The sequence below is a fragment of the Papio anubis genome, chromosome 4, assembly GCF_008728515.1.
Source record: "Papio anubis isolate 15944 chromosome 4, Panubis1.0, whole genome shotgun sequence".
Lineage (NCBI taxonomy): Eukaryota > Metazoa > Chordata > Mammalia > Primates > Cercopithecidae > Papio > Papio anubis.
This window is the reverse complement of record NC_044979.1, coordinates 166,717,368-166,738,852: the sequence shown is the minus strand read 5'-3', so window position 1 is coordinate 166,738,852 and position 21,485 is coordinate 166,717,368. Positions and strand designations below refer to the sequence as shown.

The 21,485-nt window shown below is 44.0% G+C and overlaps 1 protein-coding gene across 8 annotated transcripts in view; it reads left to right on the top strand.

Moving 5' to 3' along the window:
- Positions 1-21,485, top strand: part of TIAM1 (TIAM Rac1 associated GEF 1) — a 293,585-nt gene that overhangs the window by 267,191 nt on the left and 4,909 nt on the right. For 7 of the 8 annotated variants that reach the window (XM_003895546.4, XM_009202373.4, XM_031665710.1 and 4 more), the window contains 7 exons: positions 2,716-2,895; positions 2,983-3,101; positions 8,468-8,576; positions 13,569-13,627; positions 14,204-14,306; positions 17,363-17,450; positions 19,481-19,653. In XM_003895546.4, the coding sequence (XP_003895595.2) occupies positions 2,716-2,895; positions 2,983-3,101; positions 8,468-8,576; positions 13,569-13,627; positions 14,204-14,306; positions 17,363-17,450; positions 19,481-19,653 (831 nt within the window). Of the gene's footprint in view, positions 1-2,715; positions 2,896-2,982; positions 3,102-8,467; positions 8,577-13,568; positions 13,628-14,203; positions 14,307-17,362; positions 17,451-19,480; positions 20,348-21,485 lie in introns of those variants that run through there. The other variant, XM_031665709.1, reaches the window with a different exon arrangement.

The following is a 21,485-nucleotide window of genomic DNA, read 5'->3' as shown; positions in this document are numbered from 1 at the left end:
AAATCTATTGCTTCCCCATATTCTGGCCCCCAGCCTGGCCCAGCCCTTCTGTCACATGGGGCCAGTTGGCCACTTTTCCCAGTGTCCTTTCTCTTCAGGAATTTGTGCTTTGGAGAGACAAGAAATGATGCCAACTCAGGGAGTCTGATTGCTGTTAATGGGGCTTAACGGGGATTATAAGATTGTGGTCTTATGAGGGCTTCCCCCATGATTGCTGTTTTTTAAAATTAAAGACAGGGCCAGGTGCGATGGCTCACGCCTGTAATCCCAGCCCTTTGGGAGGCTGAGGCAGGCAGATTGTTTGAGGTCAGGAGTTGGAGACCAGCCTAACCAACATGGTGAAACCCCATCTCTGCTAAAAATACAAAAAAAAAAAAAAAAAAAAAAAATTAGCCAGACATGATGGTGCATGCCTGTAGTCCCAGCTACTCGGGAGGGTGAGGCAGGAGAATCGCTTGAACTCGGGAGGTAGAGGTTGCAGTGATCCACAATGTGCCATCACACTGTAGCCTGGGCGACAGATTCAGACTCTGTCTCAGGAAAAAAAAATAAAGACAGAAGAATCATGTTCTGATGCCCTTTTATAGCATCTTTAGTCTTAGCTCATACCCCTAACCACTGGGGATGCAAAGACATTTTTATTAGACAGTTTAAAAGTTTAATATTTATTTTAAACTTTCTAATAAAATCTATAAATATCATTAAACTTTTAAATTTTTATATTTTAAACTTTCTAATAAAATATATATATCAGTAAACTTAAATTTCTATATTTTAAACTTTCTAATAAAATATACATGTGTGTGTTTATATATATATTTAAAAAATTATATATACACTCCCCCTGTTTTTTGCAGGGAGAGGGTATTTATTTATTGAAGAGATTTTTGAGTTCCCGTGACATTCCAGGTGCTGTTACGAAAAGTATCGAGTCATTGGAGTGCCATGTAAAATTTCCAATGGAGGAAAGTCATCCAGATGAATATTTAGGTTCTGAATGTGAAGAATGTGCTTTTTTCAATGTTGATTGTGTTCATTTATTGGTTTATCATAAAAGGTGCTACTCAGGAATAGCCAAATGGAGAGGTGATTGGGCGAAGTATGGGGCAGGGGTGTGTGGAGTTTCTGCGCTCATGCTGGCCGTGCCACACCACCCAGCACCCCCACGTGCTCACCAACCCAGAGGCAGTGTGTGTCCACTGTTACGTTGCTTGGATACATTGTTTCTTCTTCTTCCCATATTTTGCCCTCCCCCCTGGCCCCCGACATTCCTTTGTACCTGGAAGGCATTAGCCATGGCTTCCTATCAGCCCTTGCCAGGTACCTCTGTCTGGGGCCCCACAACCCCCCAGGGCTGCTTCCCAAACCTGCTGGGACACAGAGGAAGGAGGCAAGGCTGGTGAGGAAAGTGCTGCCTGAGTTGCATCAGATCAGATCCCACAGACGCTAAGGTGGTGCCACCGAGTTAACTTTGAACAGATCACTGTGGGAGAGTCTGCCTCTGTCTACTTCACCAGCACTGTGAGGTGCTGCTGCTTCTGCATCTGCTTGCCGTTCTTTTAAATTTTCATTCTTTTTTTTTTTTTTTTTTTTTTTTTTTGAGACGGAGTCTCCCTCTGTCACCCAGGCTGGAGTGCAGTGGCGCGATCTCGGCTCTCTGCAACCTCCACCTCCCGGGTTCAAGTGATTCTCCTGCCTCTGCCTCCTGAGTAGCTGGGATTACGAGCACCTGCCACCAGCCGGGCTAATATTTTTGTATTTTTAGTAGAGATGAGATTTCAGCAGGTTGGCCAGGCTGGTTTCAAACTCCTGACCTCAAGTGATCCACCCGCCTCGGCCTCCCAAACTGCTAGGATTACATTCATGAGCCACTGTGCCTGGCCTGCTTGCCTTTTTCAAAAGAGGTTTTTCCAGCAGTGAAATGCTTGAAAGATTAGGAAAACTAGGGTAAGGAGTGTTCAGAATATAGCTTTATCCTTATTTTCGGATGACAAAGCCAACAGCTCAGGGGATGGATGATTACCAGTTTGTCACTCAGAGTTCCCAAGAGGCAGGGGCACCCCATGCCATGCGGGCCAGATGAGGACCTGCAGGGTCAGTCAGGAGGCAGAGGGAGCGAGCGGAAGATGTGGTCAGGAGCCTTTCTTGGGGTTTCTGAGGGAAGGAACTGGGGAGGCCGGGCTCTGGGGTGCACTCGAAGCCAAGATGTCTGCTCCCCACCCTGAGATGATTAGGACGAGAATGGTGGCCCAGGGTATAAGAGCCTCAGAGAGGAGGTGACAGCGTGTGGGGACTCTATAAAAGGCACATTTCCTGGCAAGTCTTTTACTATCTCCAGGCACTGACCAGCGTGGGTGGGGCAGTCTCCCCATGGACCGTAAAGCCCCAGGTGTCAAAACATCAGGATAAAAAAAAACATGTGTAATAGGAGGAGGATAAAGAGCAGCCGCTGGAAATCCGGGTGTCTGCAGTCTACACTCCGTCATCCTGTAACTCATCAGGCTTCTCCCCACTCCACCCCAACACATAAATACGTAGATCTGACTGCCTGTGGTCTCCCTGACCGCCCTCCCCTACCTTTCCCTCTTCCTGCCACCCACTCTCTGCTCAGTCCTGCAAAAAGGCACCTCGGAGTCACGGAGGAAGGGAGGGAAATTGTGGGAAGAGAGTCACGTGGGCGTTCCACCCCGATGACCTGTGTTTAAACCCTGCCAGCCAAGACAGACACGGCTTTCAAGGCGTTCTTGGATGCCCAGAACCCGAAGCAGCAGCACTCATCCACGCTTGAGTCGTACCTCATCAAGCCCATCCAGAGGATCCTCAAGTACCCACTTCTGCTCAGGGAGCTGTTCGCCCTGACCGATGCCGAGAGCGAGGAGCACTACCACCTGGACGGTAGGCCTCGGCCCGGGACCCCCGCAGACCTGAGTCTCCGTGAGGGTCTCTAAATAGCTTCTCATTTCACGGCCTGTTTTCTTCCAGTGGCCATCAAGACCATGAACAAGGTTGCCAGTCACATCAATGAGATGCAGAAAATCCATGAAGAGTTTGGGGCTGTGTTTGACCAGCTGATCGCGGAACAGACTGGTGAGAAAAAAGAGGTGAGGGTCCCCATCTTCTCAAGACACATCTGTCAGGAAAGCCGAGTTTGAGTTGCTTTTTTTTTTTCTTTGTTAAAAAAAGGTGTTACTTATAAGTAAAACAGTTAAGATGCTGTTGTTTTTCTTAGTGGAACATCTGTGCTTTATCCAAGCCTGCAATGTGAATTTTCTTCCTCAGCTGGACTGTTTCTTCCTGTAAGAAATGTTTTCCTGATGTTCAGCTCCTCACCCTGGGGATCTCTGGCTTTATTCTGTGTTAAGTGTGAAAGTGAACTTCCATCACCACAATCTGGGCTGTTTCTAGAAGTGTCATTAAAGCCCAGGGCTCTACCTCCAGAGATTAGAATGACACAGGCACCTAGTGGGTGCTCAATAAATAGTTGTCAAAGGAATGAAAATTTCAGATGACTCTGAATCGGATCTACCCAAAAACCTGCCTGGAAGAGCAGTGGCAGGAACAGATACACCTGAGAAAGACTGAAGGTGAGCTAAAAGTGGTGCCCGAGTCATTAAGAAGCTCTTACCTGAATAAAAGTTTGTTGCCAACACAGAGAAGTGGTAGATGTTTGAGATGCATGGAGAAGTTAATTGCTCTGATCTGATGAGTTATACAGTACATGTATCAAAGCATCGCTGTGTACCCCTGAATACATACAATTATTATTTTTCAATTAAAAAAGCCAGTAATACTTAGAGGAATTGTAGGGATATGATATATGTTAACATTCATCAATGCCTCTGTACGCTCAGATTCAACTAGAATATTAGACTCAGTTTTTCTTTCCACCTTAAAAAAGAGAAAATGTGGGAAGGAACCTAGTGGAAAAACACTCTTGCTGTGACTAGCAGCAGGGTTAAAAGCCGTGTGGGTGGGACGAAGTTTGGTTGTTTAGTGTAGACTAGTGAAAGCACCTTATCTCCAGAAATATTAAAGGCCATTATCCAGGCTCATTTTTTTTTGTCCTTAATGAAACAAAACAAGTTTTCAGGCTGTTAAAGGATAATTTTCTGAAAGAGGTAAAATGTTGATATCTCATAATTTATTTTACTCATAAGATGTGGGGGACCCAGGCAGGTGTTGTAAAAGTTCATTGGAAAAGTCACAATTACACAGGTTTATATATGGAGTGAAGAAATGTTGAGATGAATTGTAAATGAGACAAACTGGTTTTTCCACAGCTGGAGGAAATCAACTAGGCCAGTGTCAGACTGGACAGAATTTACACATCTCTGTTACCTACACCTTACAAAGAGTTGCACAGGCTCTCAAAGACAGTGTACAGTCAGAATCTGATAGCCCAGGAATGTCTGCTGTAGAGGATGTGTAGTTTTCAACTGAAACACAATTTTGTTTTTACATAACAAGCAGAGCATGAGAATGTTCTCAGACTATTTGGCAGATAATTTAATCTATCAGAGTATAGAAAAGATGAAGGTTGCCTCCCTGGACTGAGTTCTCACTTTCTTATAAAACTTTATAAGAAGAAAAAAATTATGCTTATTAAAAAAAGAGGGCAAAATACAGAAAAAGGCAAGAAGAAAACTATGGTTTCAAGACATAGAACTTACAATATTTTGGTGTTGATTTTGATTGTTTTTAATATCTATGTATATGTTTAGTTATATCTTGAAGGTAATTTTATACCTTGATTTTATGTTGATCAGAGAATTTTAATGCTTTTTTAAATTGACTAATATGAATAATACTGTAAACTTTTTTTATTATAAGAAGTCCTCCTCTCCTTTGGTTTATTTCATTCTAACAGAAGCGCATTTTACTGGTAAAGGCCATGGAAGTGAACATCTTCATTACATCATATTATATTTTCTTTATATGCCAAATTAATTATTGGATTTTAATGACCTTAGGAGCAAATGACCATGATGCTAAAGATTAGAAGGCGAGATGGATAGTGGGTTACAAAGAATTTAGGAAAAAAAGATGATCATGATCAGAAGTCAGAGACTATTAAAGGGAATGTGGCTTCAGTGAAACTGGAAGTCCTTTAAAATGAAATTCTGACATGTAAGAAATCTTTCCAGTGAAGAACAAAGCCATATAGTGCTATACAAAGTATTTTTTGTGGGCTGAGATTGTAAAAAGAAATATGCAAAAGATGGAAGGAGGGACACTGGCTGAGTACCAGGACTGAAGAGGAGGAAAATCCTACTTTTACCAGGAGGTGCAAAGCCCAGAGAATTTCTGGCTTGGAAAAGATGCCAAAGAGAGCAAGAGAAGATATTGTTGTGGCAGGATAAGACAAACGAGCAGGAAATAGACCCCCAGTGGGAATCCATTACTGAAAGGCCGTTGGTCACTCAAGTCTCAGGCCCCGTTTCATCTCTCTTTCTTCCATTGAGGAAAACGGCCTTTAAACTGGGAAGGATGCAGCAGCCTCAGTGCCCTAGGGAGAATGAGTCTTGGGAAATAGGATGGTCTATGCCAAGATCAATGACAATTCTACTCCACTGCTCTCAGCAGTATATTGGAAGAATTACGGATACTGAGGCAGGTGATTGTGGAGGTACCCAAATTATATTCAGATTTTCACAAAAGCAATTCTTGAACTCTTGATCCTTGTGGTTCCCTCTTAGTGGCAATAAGAGTTAACAGCCTAGAATGGATTGATGAAGTTTGTAAACAGGAATAGGAACATTTATCAGTATCTGCTGGTAACAGCAGGTTTATTGTGAAACGTTAACATTCTAGGAACGCAGGGTACCTGAATCCTGTCTTCAGCCAACATTCCTTAAGATATCTCTGAAGGCAAGTAGGTTCATAGAGAACAAAGCTGGCAAAGAAACAGCTTTTTGATGAAACTGGGTCTTCAACCTCATACCTCCATGTTAAACTCTGGGGAGTTGGGCTAAGGAATCCCTTTGGCTTAACTAGGAGGAAGAAGAATGCAAGAGGGCATTTCCCCTTAAAAGAAGTCCTTAAAAATGCTGGCTCAGTAGGGCATCCCAGTCTTTAGGAAGGTAGAGGCCTCCCAGCAGAACTCTCTCTTGGGGTTTGGGAGGAAGATTCAGAAGGGAACCAGGGGAAGCGCTGTGGCCAGAGGGAGCACCCTGACCCCCTATTCCACTTGCCATGGGAAGCTTGCCCAGAGAGAAACCTTGTGCACAGGCACAGCATCAGCCCATTTTAAGTTGTGTAACAAGTAACTTAAAATCTCAGTGGTTCTCTACAACAAATATTTATCTCAAATGTGGCTTTGTCGGTCAACCAAGGTTTGGTTTCTCTTGGTTAGCTCCAGTTCTGAAGGTTCTGGTGTGCTCCTTGTCTCTTCCTTCCAGGATCCAGGCTGAAGCAGCAATGGCTGTCTTGGGCAAGTCCTTCCCATGGCTGGAAGGTGGGCACTAAGTCAAATGCCTACACCCAAAGTCATCTGGGCAGTGATGTATGTACCCTGCCTAGCCTAGTGGGAGGTGCTGGAAAATCACATGGCAGAAGGTGCAGATAATGTAATTCTGTGGGAGGAAGTAGAATTGGACAGTCTACCATGTTGGCCTTTAATCACTTTTAAAGATGTACTCCCAGGGACTGTGGTACCTGGGAATTTGACTTTTGTGTATAATTCCTCCTCTTCTGTGTGGGTCTTTGGGGGACAGGTAGTGGAGACGATGTCATTACCTTGGCTGATAATATCCTGGAAGTTTGGTTGATGAGTTACTTAATACCTGTAGACAAAATAATATAGCTGCTTAAAAATTATTTTAACCCTTGGTTATACTAATGGTACTACAGCTCAGTAATAATGACAGTGATGATTACAATAATCCCAATCAAGGGAGGCAGTAATGCATTGTACTCCGTACTGATGGAGCCACATCTCAGCATGGTAGCCTGTTTTGGTGGCTCGAGCAGGGCCATCCCAACTGCACTGCGTTCAGTGGAGGGTTGCCAGGTTGCTACTATATAGGAAACTCAGCTCAGTTTGGAAGGAGGTCAGTGACTCCAGTGAGAAAAGCAGATGTGACTGTTGTGAGGCAGACATTGAACTTGCATCAGGCTCTCTGGATCATTGTGTCTAGATGGCTCTGCAACCAGCACTTGTCTGAGACAGTTTAGCATGTGACCGCTGGGGGCAAGTGACTACACCTCATGGTCTGTTGGGGTTCCAGCACTCACGCAGCCCGTGCCAATAGAGGAATCTTCAAACTCTTCATTTGGCTTCTCTCTCCCTCATCTAAAGTGAAATAAAGTCATCTTTGAAATGGATTGGAAGAAGAAATAATTTGCTTACACTTCCAAAAAGTGGATACTCACTGGTGGAAATGTATGCAGTTATCTGGGGGTGGATCTTTGTCGTAGACAACCATTAGCATCTCCTTGGGAAACTCTCTCTGTTTGAACACAAAACATCTCCAGTTTCGTAGATCAGTTTTAACAGACTAACTGCATGTGAATTTCAGAGCCCCAGTTTGTACCTATTTGCCATCTTATTCTGAAATTCTTTTTTTTTTTTTTTTTTTTTGAGGCCGAGTCTCGCTCTGTCACCCAGGCTGGAGTGCAGTGGCCGGATCTCAGCTCACTGCAAGCTCCGCCTCCCGGGTTCCCGCCATTCTCCTGCCTCAGCCTCCCGAGTAGCTGGGACTACAGGCGCCCGCCACCTCGCCCGGCTAGTTTTTTGTATTTTTTAGTAGAGACGGGGTTTCATTGTGTTAGCCAGGATGGTCTCGATCTCCTGACCTCGTGATCCGCCCGTCTCGGCCTCCCAAAGTGCTGGGATTACAGGCTTGAGCCACCGCGCCCGGCCCATTCTGAAATTCTAGTAGACGAACATGGCGTAAAGGGGGGAAAAAAAAGACGAGCCTTTTCTCTCCCCTGTATTCCGTGTGTTTCTTTGGGAATAGAGAGGATTTATTTTTCAATTAGGAGATTTCATATGAGTTAAAGGATTTTCTTGTTACAATTTCATTGTATTGTTCCTAGCTCAAACATGGCTAGAACATAATGATACTATTATTTCCCATTGGAAAGGTATTGTATCTTCAGCCTGTTTTGATGGGATATTGTATCCTCAGCCTGTTTGGTGGTGGTGACTGAGACAGTCACAAATCGAAAGTATTTTTTAAAAATGTAATCTGTCATTTTGGTGCTATTTCTTTTCTCAAAAACATGAAATTGAGAAGTAAAAATTTTACATATTGTGTACAGCGTGATGTTTTGATGTGTTACGTTGTGGAATGGCTAAATCAAGCAGTTTAACTTACGCATTATCTTGTATATTTAAGCAAATGTTTTTAGGAGCAGTATTTTCTTGAAGGAAAATTAATACCAGCATGCTGAATTTTCAGACGTCATGAAAATCTGAGTGTTAATAATACTGCCCGGTAAGCTTTGTCACATCTCTGGCTTTCAGGTTGCAGATCTGAGCATGGGGGACCTGCTTTTGCACACCACCGTGATCTGGCTGAACCCGCCGGCCTCGCTGGGCAAGTGGAAAAAGGAACCAGAGCTGGCAGCCTTTGGTGTGTATCAGAAAAGGGTTTTATGGAGGGGGAAAAGTCTAGCTTATTTTTCAAAACAAGAACATTTCTTTTTCAAGACCCAACTGATTAAAAATAAAGTTAATTGCAGTTACTTGAATGGGTCTTCCTGCTGTAGCCACCAACATCTCGCAAACACTAAATGAAACCTTCGAGTTAAATTACACTGTGTGGTCACTCAGCCACATGGGTGGGCGGAAGTGGCTGTGCCCAAGTCTGTCCCAGACATAAACACATAGGCAGGAAAAGAATTTTTTTTCTTTTTTTGGTGGGGGGGCTGCTGCTCTGAGTATCTTTTCAAAATAATGGGTTAATTATAAACCAAGGAAAAATAAAGTGAAAAATCAAGACAAAATGGCCTCTGTTTCTGAGACCCCCAAATCCTAGATCTTTTATTTTCTTCCTGACTTTGTTACTGTTTGGTCTTAAAACCAGGATTTAGGATGCTGGTTCTCAGCTGAGCTGTTGTGGCAAACTCTGGAGTGCCTGGATCAGCTGTGAGGTGCATCTCAATCGCATTGCCACTCAATGCTAGTGAAATTAGAGACGTTTGCGAATGATTTATTCTTTAATAAACCAGTTTAGATGGATGCAATTGCTGCAATTAGAGATCTCATGTGATTGTATTGTAATATGCTTTTTGAGAGAGAGAAAAAACATGGGTTAGCTTACTGGGAATTATGTATAATTTAGGAAACACGGCTTGTTGTTGCAATGGAAATGCTTATTGGCATATTGCTGTGTTGTTCATGAATATAAAACTATCAACACTCCATGCTTTTGTTTTAGGTTGTGTTTTGTCCTAGCCTCCTCCTAAAAGACTCATTGGTAGGAACATAATATAATGGAAATGTGGCTTATTCTCTTGCCTTATATTATTTGTGTGGGCTTGTGGGGAACGGAGGTTGCTTACTCCTTCTTAACTAAACTTTTTTTTTCCTCCATGATGTGAACAAAGTATCCCCAATTGGAATGTCCTAGTGATTTTAAAATCAAAGTATTTCATGCAAAGATTCATTGGACTTTCTATTTAGATCACTTAGCCTTCACTGAAAAGTTACTGATATTCCTAGAATTTGCAAAGAGCCCCTGTAGCTGTTGATGCCATTTCATTAAAAATAACAAAGGAGGCCAGGTGCGGTGGCTCACACCTGTAATCCCAGCATTTTGGGAGGCCAAGGCGGACGGATCACTTGAGGTCAGGAGTTCAAGACTAACCTGGCTAATATGGTAAAACCCCGTCCTTACTAAAAATCCAAAAATTAGCTGGATGTGGTGGCAGGCACCTGTAATCCCAGCTACTTGAGAGGCTGAGGCAGGAGATTCGCTTGTACCCGGGAAGCAGAGGTTGTAGTGAGCTGAGATTGTGCCACTGGACTCCAGCAAGACTCTGTCTAAAACAAAACAAGACAGAACAAAATATATAAATGCAGAGAAAGCATGTGACTAAATAGGCCATTCAAAGGAATATTGGGGGTATTTTAACAAGTTGTTAGTTTTTGATGGGGTAGGTGTTTTGGGGGAGGGGGGCAGTAGTATTTGCTTTCTTTTCAACATTACCACTTGTGTTTCTTCTATAGTGATTTCTTCTTGGAGGAGTCTGGGATCTCCCTGATGCTGCTTAATCGGTCATTCATGGGATGGAGGATATTGATATAAATGACCCACACCATGATGTAGGACTAGAGGTCAACATTTAGATTCTTTATGGCTTTGCCCTCAATTTTACAGATTCACTGCAGTTAGAAATCAACAGATTTAGAATAAGAAAATAATTTAAGTAGGAGAAAATGGGTTGACAAACTGTTTTCTGTTTTTTTTTTTTGGAGGGTGGGTGGTACGGAGTCTCGCTATGTCTCCAGGCTGGAGTGCAATGGTGCATTCTCAGGTCACTGCAACCTCTGCCTCCCGGGTTCAAGCAATTCATCTGTCTCAGCCTCCCGAGTAGCTGGAACTATAGGTGTGCGCCATGGTGCCCAGCTAATTTTTGTATTTTTAGTAGAGACGGAGTTTCACCATATTGAAGCATGATCTCAATCTCTTGACCTTGTGATCTGCCTGCCTCGGCCTCCCAAAGTGTTGGGATTACAGACATGAGCCACCGTGCCTGGTCCTCTTTTCTTTTAAAGGCTACATGGTACATTTTAGGCTTTGGGCCAGGAGGCCACATGCTTTTCCACTGGAGCCAGAAGCAGCCGTAGATAACGTGTAAATGAATGAGATGGCTGGATCCGCGGTTGGATCAGCAGCTGCACCACACAGGTGGCAGCAGTCCTGGGTCTGGCCTGAGGGCCCTTGTTTGCCAGCCCATGGTGTAAGTGATTCAGGAAAATGCTGGTTTTGAGGTTGGGGATTTAGGTGCCACTTTCTGCACAGGCTCAGATAGTGGACTCTGCATTACTCTGTTCCCTGCCTCCTGGGCTGTTTATGAGAGGTCGGTGTGGGAGCTGCCTCCAGGAAGGTGGGCCCACAACACCTGTCCCAGGTGTAAATGGAGACTGCATACTCCAGCTTCAGAGCATCACACCGTCAGCAAACTCAGCAGGGGCCGTAGTTCACAAGAAAAAACTGAAGGCTCTGAGATACAAGACAGGTTTGTCATTACTCAGAATTCTCTCCAGAGTAAAAGGAAAGAGGAGGGGAAGGATTAAAACTGGGATTATGAACAAAGGCTGTAGTCATGATGAGCTTCTGTGGATTCCCAGTCGTTAAAGAGACAAGTTTGATGGTTTGGGTGTGATTTCAAGTAGTAAGGCAGAACTAGCAGAGAGGCTGAGCAAGGAGTTGAAATAAGGAAGAGTTGCTGTGAAGGAAGGATCACGGTTCCCCTCAGTCGGCAGATTTGGGGTTAAAATGTGGTTGTCATCTTGTTTTGGTTTAAACCTCTAACCTCAGGAAATAGTGCAGCTTTCTGCTGAAACCGAAGTCGACTTGCTGCCAACGAAGCACCTTGATGTTTCACTCACAGGCTGGCTCGTGTGTACCAAATGTTGGTGATCGTTGCCTTAAACAAAAAACAAACACAAATAGAAATAGGCTTCTGCCTTGAAGGGTATTTGACATTCACATTTTTGGGCGCAGAGTGGAAGCTTTAGGCTGGCAAAGGTAGTGTGAGTTTTGGAGATCATCAAGGCCATGTCTGAAGGGATTGGGCAACGCTGTGGAGTCACTTGAGGAACACTATCTCCGAGGGTTCGGGGAAGTTTAAGGGAGAAGCGGAGGTCCCGGTGCCAGGCTGACGCTCATTCTCTGGCCCTCCTGCTGTGATCCACGATGGTTAAGATTGAGGGACATGGGGGCAGTCATACCATTGAGCTGTGGTCCCAGTGGCAGGGTGGCGCTTCTGAGATGAGAGGCATTGGGGTAGAGCCCTTTCATTTCTAAGAGGACCTAGCTGTCCCAGCCTCTGATTTCTGAAGGCTTCATAGTGGGAATGAAGGGCCTTCTCAGGTTGCTTGTGCTTAGCTACTATGAAGAGGCTGGTGTGGCCGCTTCAGGTCAGTGTGAACCTTTGGAGGGAATCTGCCAGTCTGTGCTCTGGGAATCTGGAGGGGTCAGATGCTGTGAGGTGTGAAGGGCTATGGGCAGTCTAGACCTAGTGGCTGGAGTCAGTTTCTTTGCATCTCAGGGCTTATTTCCCTGCAGTGGAGATTAGCATGATCTTACACAAAGAGGAGACAAGACCGGCTTGCCCTACGTAGGATAGAAATTGAACCAGATACTTCCGGTTGGCCTCCAAAGGGCCTGTGAGCCTGGTGGCCCATCCCTGAGAATTCTCTGAGTGCTTGTTCCTTTTGTAATTCTGTGTCTGGTATACAAGGCTGTGCCTCCTTCAGCTGCTGTGTGACTGGGGTATTCCTTGGGGTCAGAGTATGAAGAGATAATGGAGACTATCTTAGTCCATTTGGGCTGCTATAACAAAATATCATAAACTGGCCAGCTTCCAAACAACAGATTTATTTCTCACAATTGTGGAGGCTGGAAGTCCAAGATCCTGCTTTCTCATACTTCCTAGCTGTGGCTTCACATGGCGAAAGGGTCAAGGCATCTCTCTCAAGTCTCTTTTATAAGGACACTAATCCCATTCATGAGGACAGAGTCCTCACGGCCTGATCACTTCTCAAAGGTCCACCTCCTGAAACCACCAGGGTGATTAGTTTCAAGGTATGAATTTTGGGGAAACACAAACATGTGGACCATAGCAGAGACCCTGACACAGAGAACGAAGGACAGGCAGGAGTCGGTCACCCTTCCAGTCCTTCTGGGTGCCAACTCTACTTCCCCTTCTAGGAAGAATCAGAATCACTGCATATTAAATGTGCTTGGCATTGCTTAACGAATTCTCTGGAAGATTATGCATAACTCCGTTGTATCTCCCCACCCCCGAAAGAATATAAGAATGAAACTACTACATGTTTACCACTCCTAGAGAGCTTACTCTGATTCAGTCATTCTGGAGGAAGTACAGTTGAATTCTATTTCATAAACTCATTTTTGTTTCTTCAGGTGAAACGATGAGTTATATTTCCTAAATTATCGCTGTCTATGTGCACTATTACCTTAATTTGCATAAGTATAAATCATCTTCAGCAATTGCATTGTTATTGTGAAAGACATTTATATTATTCCTCCATCGACTGAATTAGTACAGTTTTGTTGAATATGTATCAGCTGAAGTTTTAACCTTGAAATGATAGCATACCTAACGTATTGTACCCAAAAGTGTTTTGAGGCATAGGTTATTTCCATTTATGTAGGCTTTCTGTGTTTATTTTGAACCTGGAAAATTGTGTGTCTCAATAGGCTTTTGATTTTCACTGATGTGATGAATGAATGGGAGGTGTGTGGGAGTCAGTTAACTGGGATCTCAACGTCCTCTGCATAACTGTAGTGTTTATTACCACAAGTTAGTGATGTCAAGAGGAAAACCCTACACATAACATGCCATAACTATCTTTATTTTATTTTTTCCAGTCTTCAAAACTGCTGTGGTCCTTGTGTATAAAGATGGTTCCAAACAGAAGAAGAAACTTGTAAGACTTCTTTTGTCACCTGATGGTTTGAAACTATTTCTCTATCTGCTTATCAGTTATGTCTGCATAATTCTACCATTTTGTCAGTATGAGCCTTTTTATGATCTTGTTTATTTCTCAAGCATTGCTAAGGATGCTTGAGATCACCCATCCTGCCCTCTTTTCAGGCAGGCTTATGTTTAGAGCACAAAAATGAATTGGTCTCATTTTTGTGAATTGGAACCAATTGGACTCAATTGCTGATTTGGTCTGCCATGGCCCAGAACCTTCCTAACGCTACTTTTCCCCTTCTCTGTTGCCCCTGTTCTTGTTTTGGGATCCCTTTTCTCCTCTTCCCTGTGTGTGTCTCTCTTCACTGCATTTGCTTAGCAAACTTATTTGCCCACCCTCCCCTCAACGTATTTATCACGCAGCCTCTCACTCCCTGCTGGATGAACAGGAGCTCGTGGGGGTGAAGATCCTTTGGGCACGCCTGGAGTTACTGCGTGAGAGTCTGTCGCTGGTTTAGCAAATGCAGGGAACTGGTCCGGGGCAGGTTAGATTCTTCTTACGCAGCTGACTCCTTCTCCCCTGCAGGTGGGATCCCACAGGCTTTCCATTTATGAGGACTGGGACCCCTGCAGATTTCGACACATGATCCCCACGGAAGCGCTGCAGGTTCGAGCTCTGGCGAGTGCAGGTAAACTCTCACCTGTGCTGGGTATTTCACACACTTATCTCTGGTGTGTGTAGAAATTACTTGTTTGAATCCACACTCTAGGTCTAACCCTTCTACTGTCTTTTTTTTTTTTTTTTTTTTTTCTATGCTTAACTCTCTTGTCTCTCAGTCTCTTTATGGCCTCTTATTTACCCAGCCATTGATTAAATATTGAATGAATGAATGAATGAATGAATGAATGAACCAAGTGAATGAATGAACTGAGTGAATGGATGTGTAATGTCTTCAAAATTCCTGGAAGAGATTCTAGTTATTCCATTCTGTACATCAATACTATAGCGACTGCCATCTGAGTACAGTGAGCCTGTGCTTCTTGAAACAATCCTTGAGACCGTGAGCAGACAAAGCCCAGGTAAACTACTCCCTTGCCTTTCAACGGAGAGATCCAAATATACCGCCCAAAGCACTAAAAAGCATTGACTACACGTTTTTTCCCTAAAGTATTACAAATCTTTATCTTTGGTATTAGTGTGAAGGCTTTTGAATGTTGATTCTTTTTTAAATTTATTTTAATTGTTTTAGAGACAGGATCTCATTCCGTTGCCCAGTGCTGTCGTACCTCACTGTGGCCTCAAATTTCTAGGCTCAAGCTATCCTTTCCAAGTACCTGGGACTACAGGCGTGTGCCAACACACCCAGCTAGTTTTTTAAATATTTTGTAGAAGTGGAGTTTTGCTATTTTGCCCAAGCTGGTCTTGAACTCTTGGGCTCAAGCAAGCCTCCCGCCTTGGCCTCCCAAAGTGCTGGGATTACAGACGTGAGCTGCCACGCCCAGTCTGAAATGTTGGTTCTTTTTCTATGATCCACATAGCCGTGAGGTAAGTTGTTGGGTAGCTGTGAGTATACTTGATAATATAATTAGACGATGCTTTAAACACATGAGTAGCAGGGTACTGACAGAAAAGTGATATTTTTGTGACTCAGAAGCTCCCCATCCTGGGCCTAATTTGAGGCCAAGTTCTCGAGAGGAGGAATGGGCTGTGTGACTCTCCCAGGCGCACCCTGGAAAGAGCATCTCTGGGGAGTCAAGTGGGCACTCTAGCCACACCTGTTCCCTGTCCCACTTGGACAGCAGGTGCAGCTTTGGTAAAGAAAAGCCCTGGCGGTGGAGACCAGCAGGTGTGTGATCAAGTGAATTTCTATGTGATGCTTTTGGCATCTAAGGTGAACATTAAGTTCTTACTATCCAATTTCTGTTGTGTAGCCTCTCCTTGTTTCCACTTGCCATAAGCAGTAAAACTGGATCTGATCCTCAGAAAACCAACTCACACTAGTCCAACATCATGAGGAGAACCTCTTGCCATATTGTGCACACTTTGAGTTACTCTTCCAAATTAAAGGTGTTTCTCCCTTCAGTTTTTCTGCCTTACAGGAGGAAATCTCCAGTGCACAAACCACGTAGGGCAAATATATTTGGAATGATTATTTGTTTTAGAAGATTTCTCTCTAATCTCCCAGCAGTGATTTGCTGGATGCCCTTTTACTTACGATGTGATTTGCAAAATTGATTTACACGTACATTTGCAGGCACCTGTAAGTCGTGAGTCTAGGGCAGCTACAAATAGCATTTTGAGGTTTGGGCACTTAAATACTAAAGTCTTACTTTAGAATCGTAGATTATGAATTATCCAGTTCCTTTGTTTCCTCATGCCAGGTTTACAAATGGGAAAGTTTATTTTTGTAGCAGACTTGACAGCTTCTAAGCCAGGAATTTCGCCTGCATTGAGGAGTAAACACATAAAGACTTCAAATTTTGAAGACAATGCCATCTTTGTAATACGACGCTCCATTCTCTCTCTCTAGTTTTCATTCAAATCAAGTTTAAAACCATCAAGATAAAAGCTTATTTTACTTGAGTTATAAAGACTCGTCAAGATGTTTTTCGTTATGAAATCCACTCTAGTGGATTTGAGAATCAGAATGTGGAATTTTAGGTTTTTATCTTAGTTCGGAAAGTTTGTAAAATTTTTTGCAGATAGATTCTGGTTAGGGTTAAATCATGCAACCACAGTGAGGGTTTGTGACCAGGGTTCTGAGCCACTGGATAAAAGTGAGACTTCACAGTGTATGGCCTGAATGTCTGCAGTGAATTGTTCCTTTCATAAACACTTTATTCGTGACTTAAAGTACTATGCCATTATAGGCACTACAGAGCTTCCAAATTATTTTAAAATTGTTCCTTCCTTTCTTGGCATACCATTTCTGCTGTGTTCAAAGTAGACTCCAGGGGGAGGCGGGGGGGCGAGAAACCCCATTAGATCTCCAGGGCTTTAGGCCCAGCCACCTGGGGGAAGACTCCCTTAACAGACAGCAAGGGTTTACCTGTCATATCACTGGCCAGATGAAATCTGCATAGGAGGCTTTGGCTCCATTTAGTCCAACTGTTGCCAAAACAACTAATCATTTAATTGAAATGCACAGTTCAGTTAAACAGACTGCATGGCTGAAAGAGTGAGTTCAGGCCGGGCGTGGTGGCACACGCCTGTAATCCCAGCACTTAGGGAGGCCGAGGCGAGTGGATCATGAGGTCAGGAGTTCGAGACCAGCCTGACCAACATGGTGAAACCCTGTCTCTACCAAAAATACAAAAATTATCCAGGCATGGTGGTGTACATCCAGCTACTCAGGAAGCTGAGGCAGGAGAATCGCTCGCTTGAACCCGGGAGGCAGAGGTTGCAGTGAGCTGAGATCATGCCACTGCGCTCCAGCCTGGATGACAGAGCAAGATGCCATCTCAAAAAAAAAAAAAAAGTGAGTTCAGTCAGTATGATTGACTGGCCTTTTAGACCGTCTAGAAGATTTTACCAACTGGAAATTTTCCAAGTGTTCTCTTCTTAGCATCCATTAAGCTTTCAGTCGCTTCATCTCTTTAGATCGTGGAATAGTAGGAAAATATCTTTGATCTTGTACATTTCTGCATTATTAATTCTCTATCACAGCTGGAAAATGCTTTTGTAAACATGTAAATAAATCCATTAGAAACATACCCTGATTTCCTGTTGTTTTAATGTCTTTAGACGCAGACGCAAATGCCGTGTGTGAAATTGTCCACGTCAAATCTGAGTCTGAAGGGAGGCCGGAGAGGGTCTTCCACTTGTGCTGCAGGTGAGCCTGGGCCTGTGAGTCGAGGCCGTGATGACAGTTCTGCAGATTGGAATGGTTTGGTGTCTTATGTTGTATTCTGGTGTTTGGTACATTGCTTGTACTGTAACATCGCTGAGATGCAGTAAACGGAGAGTCAGCTGGGAGGAGGTGACAGCGTGTGAAAGTGTCATCGGGATTCCTGATCATTTGGAGCACATAGGGAGGTCGCCCTGTGTTGATCACCTGCACGTCTTGAGGGGAAGCTGGGCTCATGTGGGCTTCTACTTATTTGTTGTTGTTTTTCTTCTACCCTGCCACCCTCTTTCTTTCCTTCCTTCTCTCCTCTCCCTCCCCCATGAGAATTTGAGGTCTTCCCGCATATGCAACCATTTGTTTTTCTAAAAATATAAGATGGATGACCCCAACAGATGGCATTTAATATATTTGGCTTTAAATGTGCCCATATTGAATCATGCTTTAATTTAATCATAGACACTCAGTGATTTACTCAGTAAATTACCCAGTACCTCACACAGTGAGTACTAATATACTATGGATTATCTACAAAAGACGATAGAATCAATATTGTATGATTAGTAGCAATATTTTATAATGTTAGTATGGTAAGAAGGTACCTTTACCAAGCATAAACTTTGCTAAACACCTTACATTCATTATTTCGGTTAGTCAGACCAGGGTATTAGGTTGGTATAAAAAGAAACTGCAGTTTTTACCATTAAAAGTAATTAAAAGTGCCATTAATTTTAATGGAAAAAACTGCAATTATTTTTTGCACCAGCCTAGTACTATTCTTACTCCAATTTACAAATGGGGAAGCAAGGCTTAGAGATGGTACTTTGCCTAAGGCCTCAGAGAAAATGAATGCTGGTGCCGGGCATGGTGGCTCACACCTGTACTCCCAGCAAGGCAGGCGGATCACTTGAGGTCAGGAGTTTGAGGCCAGCCTGGCCAACATGGTGAAACCCTGTCTCCACTAAAAATACAAAAATTAGCCAGGCGTGGTGGCAGGTGCCTGTAATCACAGCTACTTGGGAGGCTGAGGCAGGAGAATCTCTTGAACCTGGGAGGTGGAAGTTGCAGTGAGCCAAGATCATACCACTCGCCTGGGTGCGAGACTCTGTCTCAAAAAAAGAAACAAAAAGAAAATGAATGGTGGGTTTAACCTCAAAACCCATGTTTTGTGTTGCTACATCAGATCTGTCTGTGTTGGGTGACAGAGGTCAACAAAGGTCAGATCCCCGGAAAGCTGTCAGGACTACAAGTGAAATGTTGTTTGTATAACCCCATGGGGTTTGAGCACCACCTTTACTGTCTGTTGTGGCTCATCTGTTTGTGATTTTGTTGGTAAGGTCCGTGGAGTTTAGTAAGCCTACTTACACGGATGCCGTATGTATTGTTAATAAGGAATACCAGATGAAACTTACCTGGGTAAAATTATTGGGAATATAACAAGAAAAATAACTCTCGCCTAGGAAGCACTTTCTTTTTTTTTTTTTTTTTTTTAAACCATGGGAATTGGGACTTGGGAAGATTTGATAGTTCTTTACAGCCTTAATATATACATGTTGAAATGTGTCATGGGAATCGTTGATATTTACCAGGAGGGAGCTCAGCTCTAGAGGACATTAGGAACGTTGAGACATCAGCCTTTGGGTGCTCTGCAGAGCTGCAAGAATCTTGTGGTTCATTTGCCCTCAAAAACATTTTACAATGAAAAGCTCTGCCTTAAGTGCCAGGAGCAGACTTTGGCAGCTTCGTGGTACAAACTCCCACTGTCCATAGACCTGTTCGTTAATGGGCTGCTCTGCCCCACATCGGTGACAAGAGATGGATCACAAAGCATGAAGGGAAAAGAATTATGTGCTCTTTCTCCCTGGCTGTAAAATCACCACTCAGCATAGAAATTGGAGTCAAGGCCTCAGTCTTCAGCCTTTGGCCCTAAGGGTTATTTGTTTGGTTGCACCTGATAACCTTAGAAGTTCCCCATGTGTTAAGCCCTGGTTCTCTAACATCTGTAAATCTTTTCCTAGCTCCCCGGAGAGCCGAAAGGATTTCCTGAAGGCCGTGCATTCAATCCTGCGCGATAAGCACAGAAGACAGCTCCTCAAAACCGAGAGCCTTCCCTCATCCCAGCAATATGTCCCTTTTGGAGGGAAAAGATTGTGTGCACTGAAGGGGGCCAGGCCGGCCATGAGCAGGGCAGGTACTGTGGGGATTCAGACGTTCAAGATTCCCGTCACCCCCACTCCGCAGTAGAACTCCAGTGAGCTTGACCTCCTTGTTGAGTGGGGGTGAGGTGTGGCCTGGTGGGGACTGATGTAGGAGGACGGTTCTTCCCTGGTGTGAGGTTCCTTGCCCTTGCCTCCTTCCTGGTGGCTCCTGGGGATCCGCCCTATATCTACATTCCTCTTGTCCTCCCTCAAGCCTTCCCTTTGCCTCCCTTCTCCTTTTGGCTGGTGAGCTCCTCTCTCATTTGCCAAGCCGGGATGCAGACACATCCTCTTTCTGGAGAGGCCGTCTCCGCCTGCTTGCAGAATGAGAGTCGCTGCTTTGCATGACAGCCAGCTTTGTCTAGCAGAAAGCCGTGTGTCACATTTCAGCAAGGTCACAGCCCTCTGTTCTGAGAACATGGTGGCTTCACGGTCTGGCAGCACAGCAATGCCTGCTCTGAGTAGTAAGGGTTCTAGGTTTGGTAGCCCACATGACACTTCCAGTTTTTATCCTGGCCTTGTGCCTGCAGCTTTATTTTTAGTCTCCATGTTCATTTGGGGAAGCCTCGAACTATTCTTGGAAACAAGAATCTAGAGTTTAAATGGCCCTAGCATAAATATTCTTGTAGGACTTAATCCATTACGGTGGAGCAGTGGAGAAGTAAAATAAATACTACCCCCCGTTAATGGTAGCAAAATTTGTCTAGGGATAAAGCTGTTTTCATACTTAGGGACTTAATGACATCAAGATACTAACATTTTTCTCAAAACTTTCTTAACAGGCAGCCTAGAATTATGCAGGGAGGAGGATTTCATTAAAAGAGACCCCCTTTGCACTTGCCAGAAAAGTGTCTGGCCTTTGTCCCCGTTACCATTCTACCTGTTGAAGAGGCATGGACAGAAGTATGAACGCCTGAAGGTTTTCATAGACAAAACCTCCCTGGCTTGACATGGGATATTACGTTCTTTAAGAACCTTAAATTTGGCCGGGCGCGGTGGCTCAAGCCTGTAATCCCAGCACTTTGGGAGGCCGAGACGGGCGGATCACGAGGTCGGGAGATCGAGACCATCCTGGCTAACACGGTGAAACCCCGTCTCTACTAAAAAACAAAAAACTAGCTGGGCAAGGTGGCGGCGCCTGTAGTCGCAGCTACTCGGGAGGCTGAGGCAGGAGAATGGCGTAAACCCGGGAGGCGGAGCTTGCAGTGAGCTGAGATCCGGCCACTGCACTCCAGCCTGGGCGACAGAGCGAGACTCCGTCTCAAAAAAAAAGAAAAAGAACCTTAAATTTAACTAATGTTCGGGGACTAGTTAGTGTAAACCTCTTCTCCAATCAGTTGATAAGTGTTTATTGAAAGCTTAGTGCAGTGAACACCCAGCACTTTGCTAAGTTTTCTGAGGTATCCTAAGTGTCTTGTATACCTCCAGATGCACAGTTTCTCATGGGGTCCCCATGGAAGAATAGTTTATTGGTCCTTTATAACTCACTTGAGAGATTTTTATCTTGGATTTGTCTTATCTGCCCTTCTTGTTTGCTAGGGAAATGTTTAAAAAGGTTTGGAAATACGTGTCTCAACCTCAGGGAACTCACCTGTTTCATTTGTTAATCAATGAACCTAAATTCAGGGCTGCATTTACTTTCAAACTAAGCATGGTTAGTCTGTCACTCAGTTTTCGGGCTGAGATGCATTTGGAAAGAAAACAAAACCAGCCCACAATTTAACACCATCATCCAGCATCATGATTACCAAGAGAAAGCCTTGATGTCATAGCCTTTGGATTTAGCTGATTGAGAGATTTTTCTGCCTGATGGCTCATTTTTGGC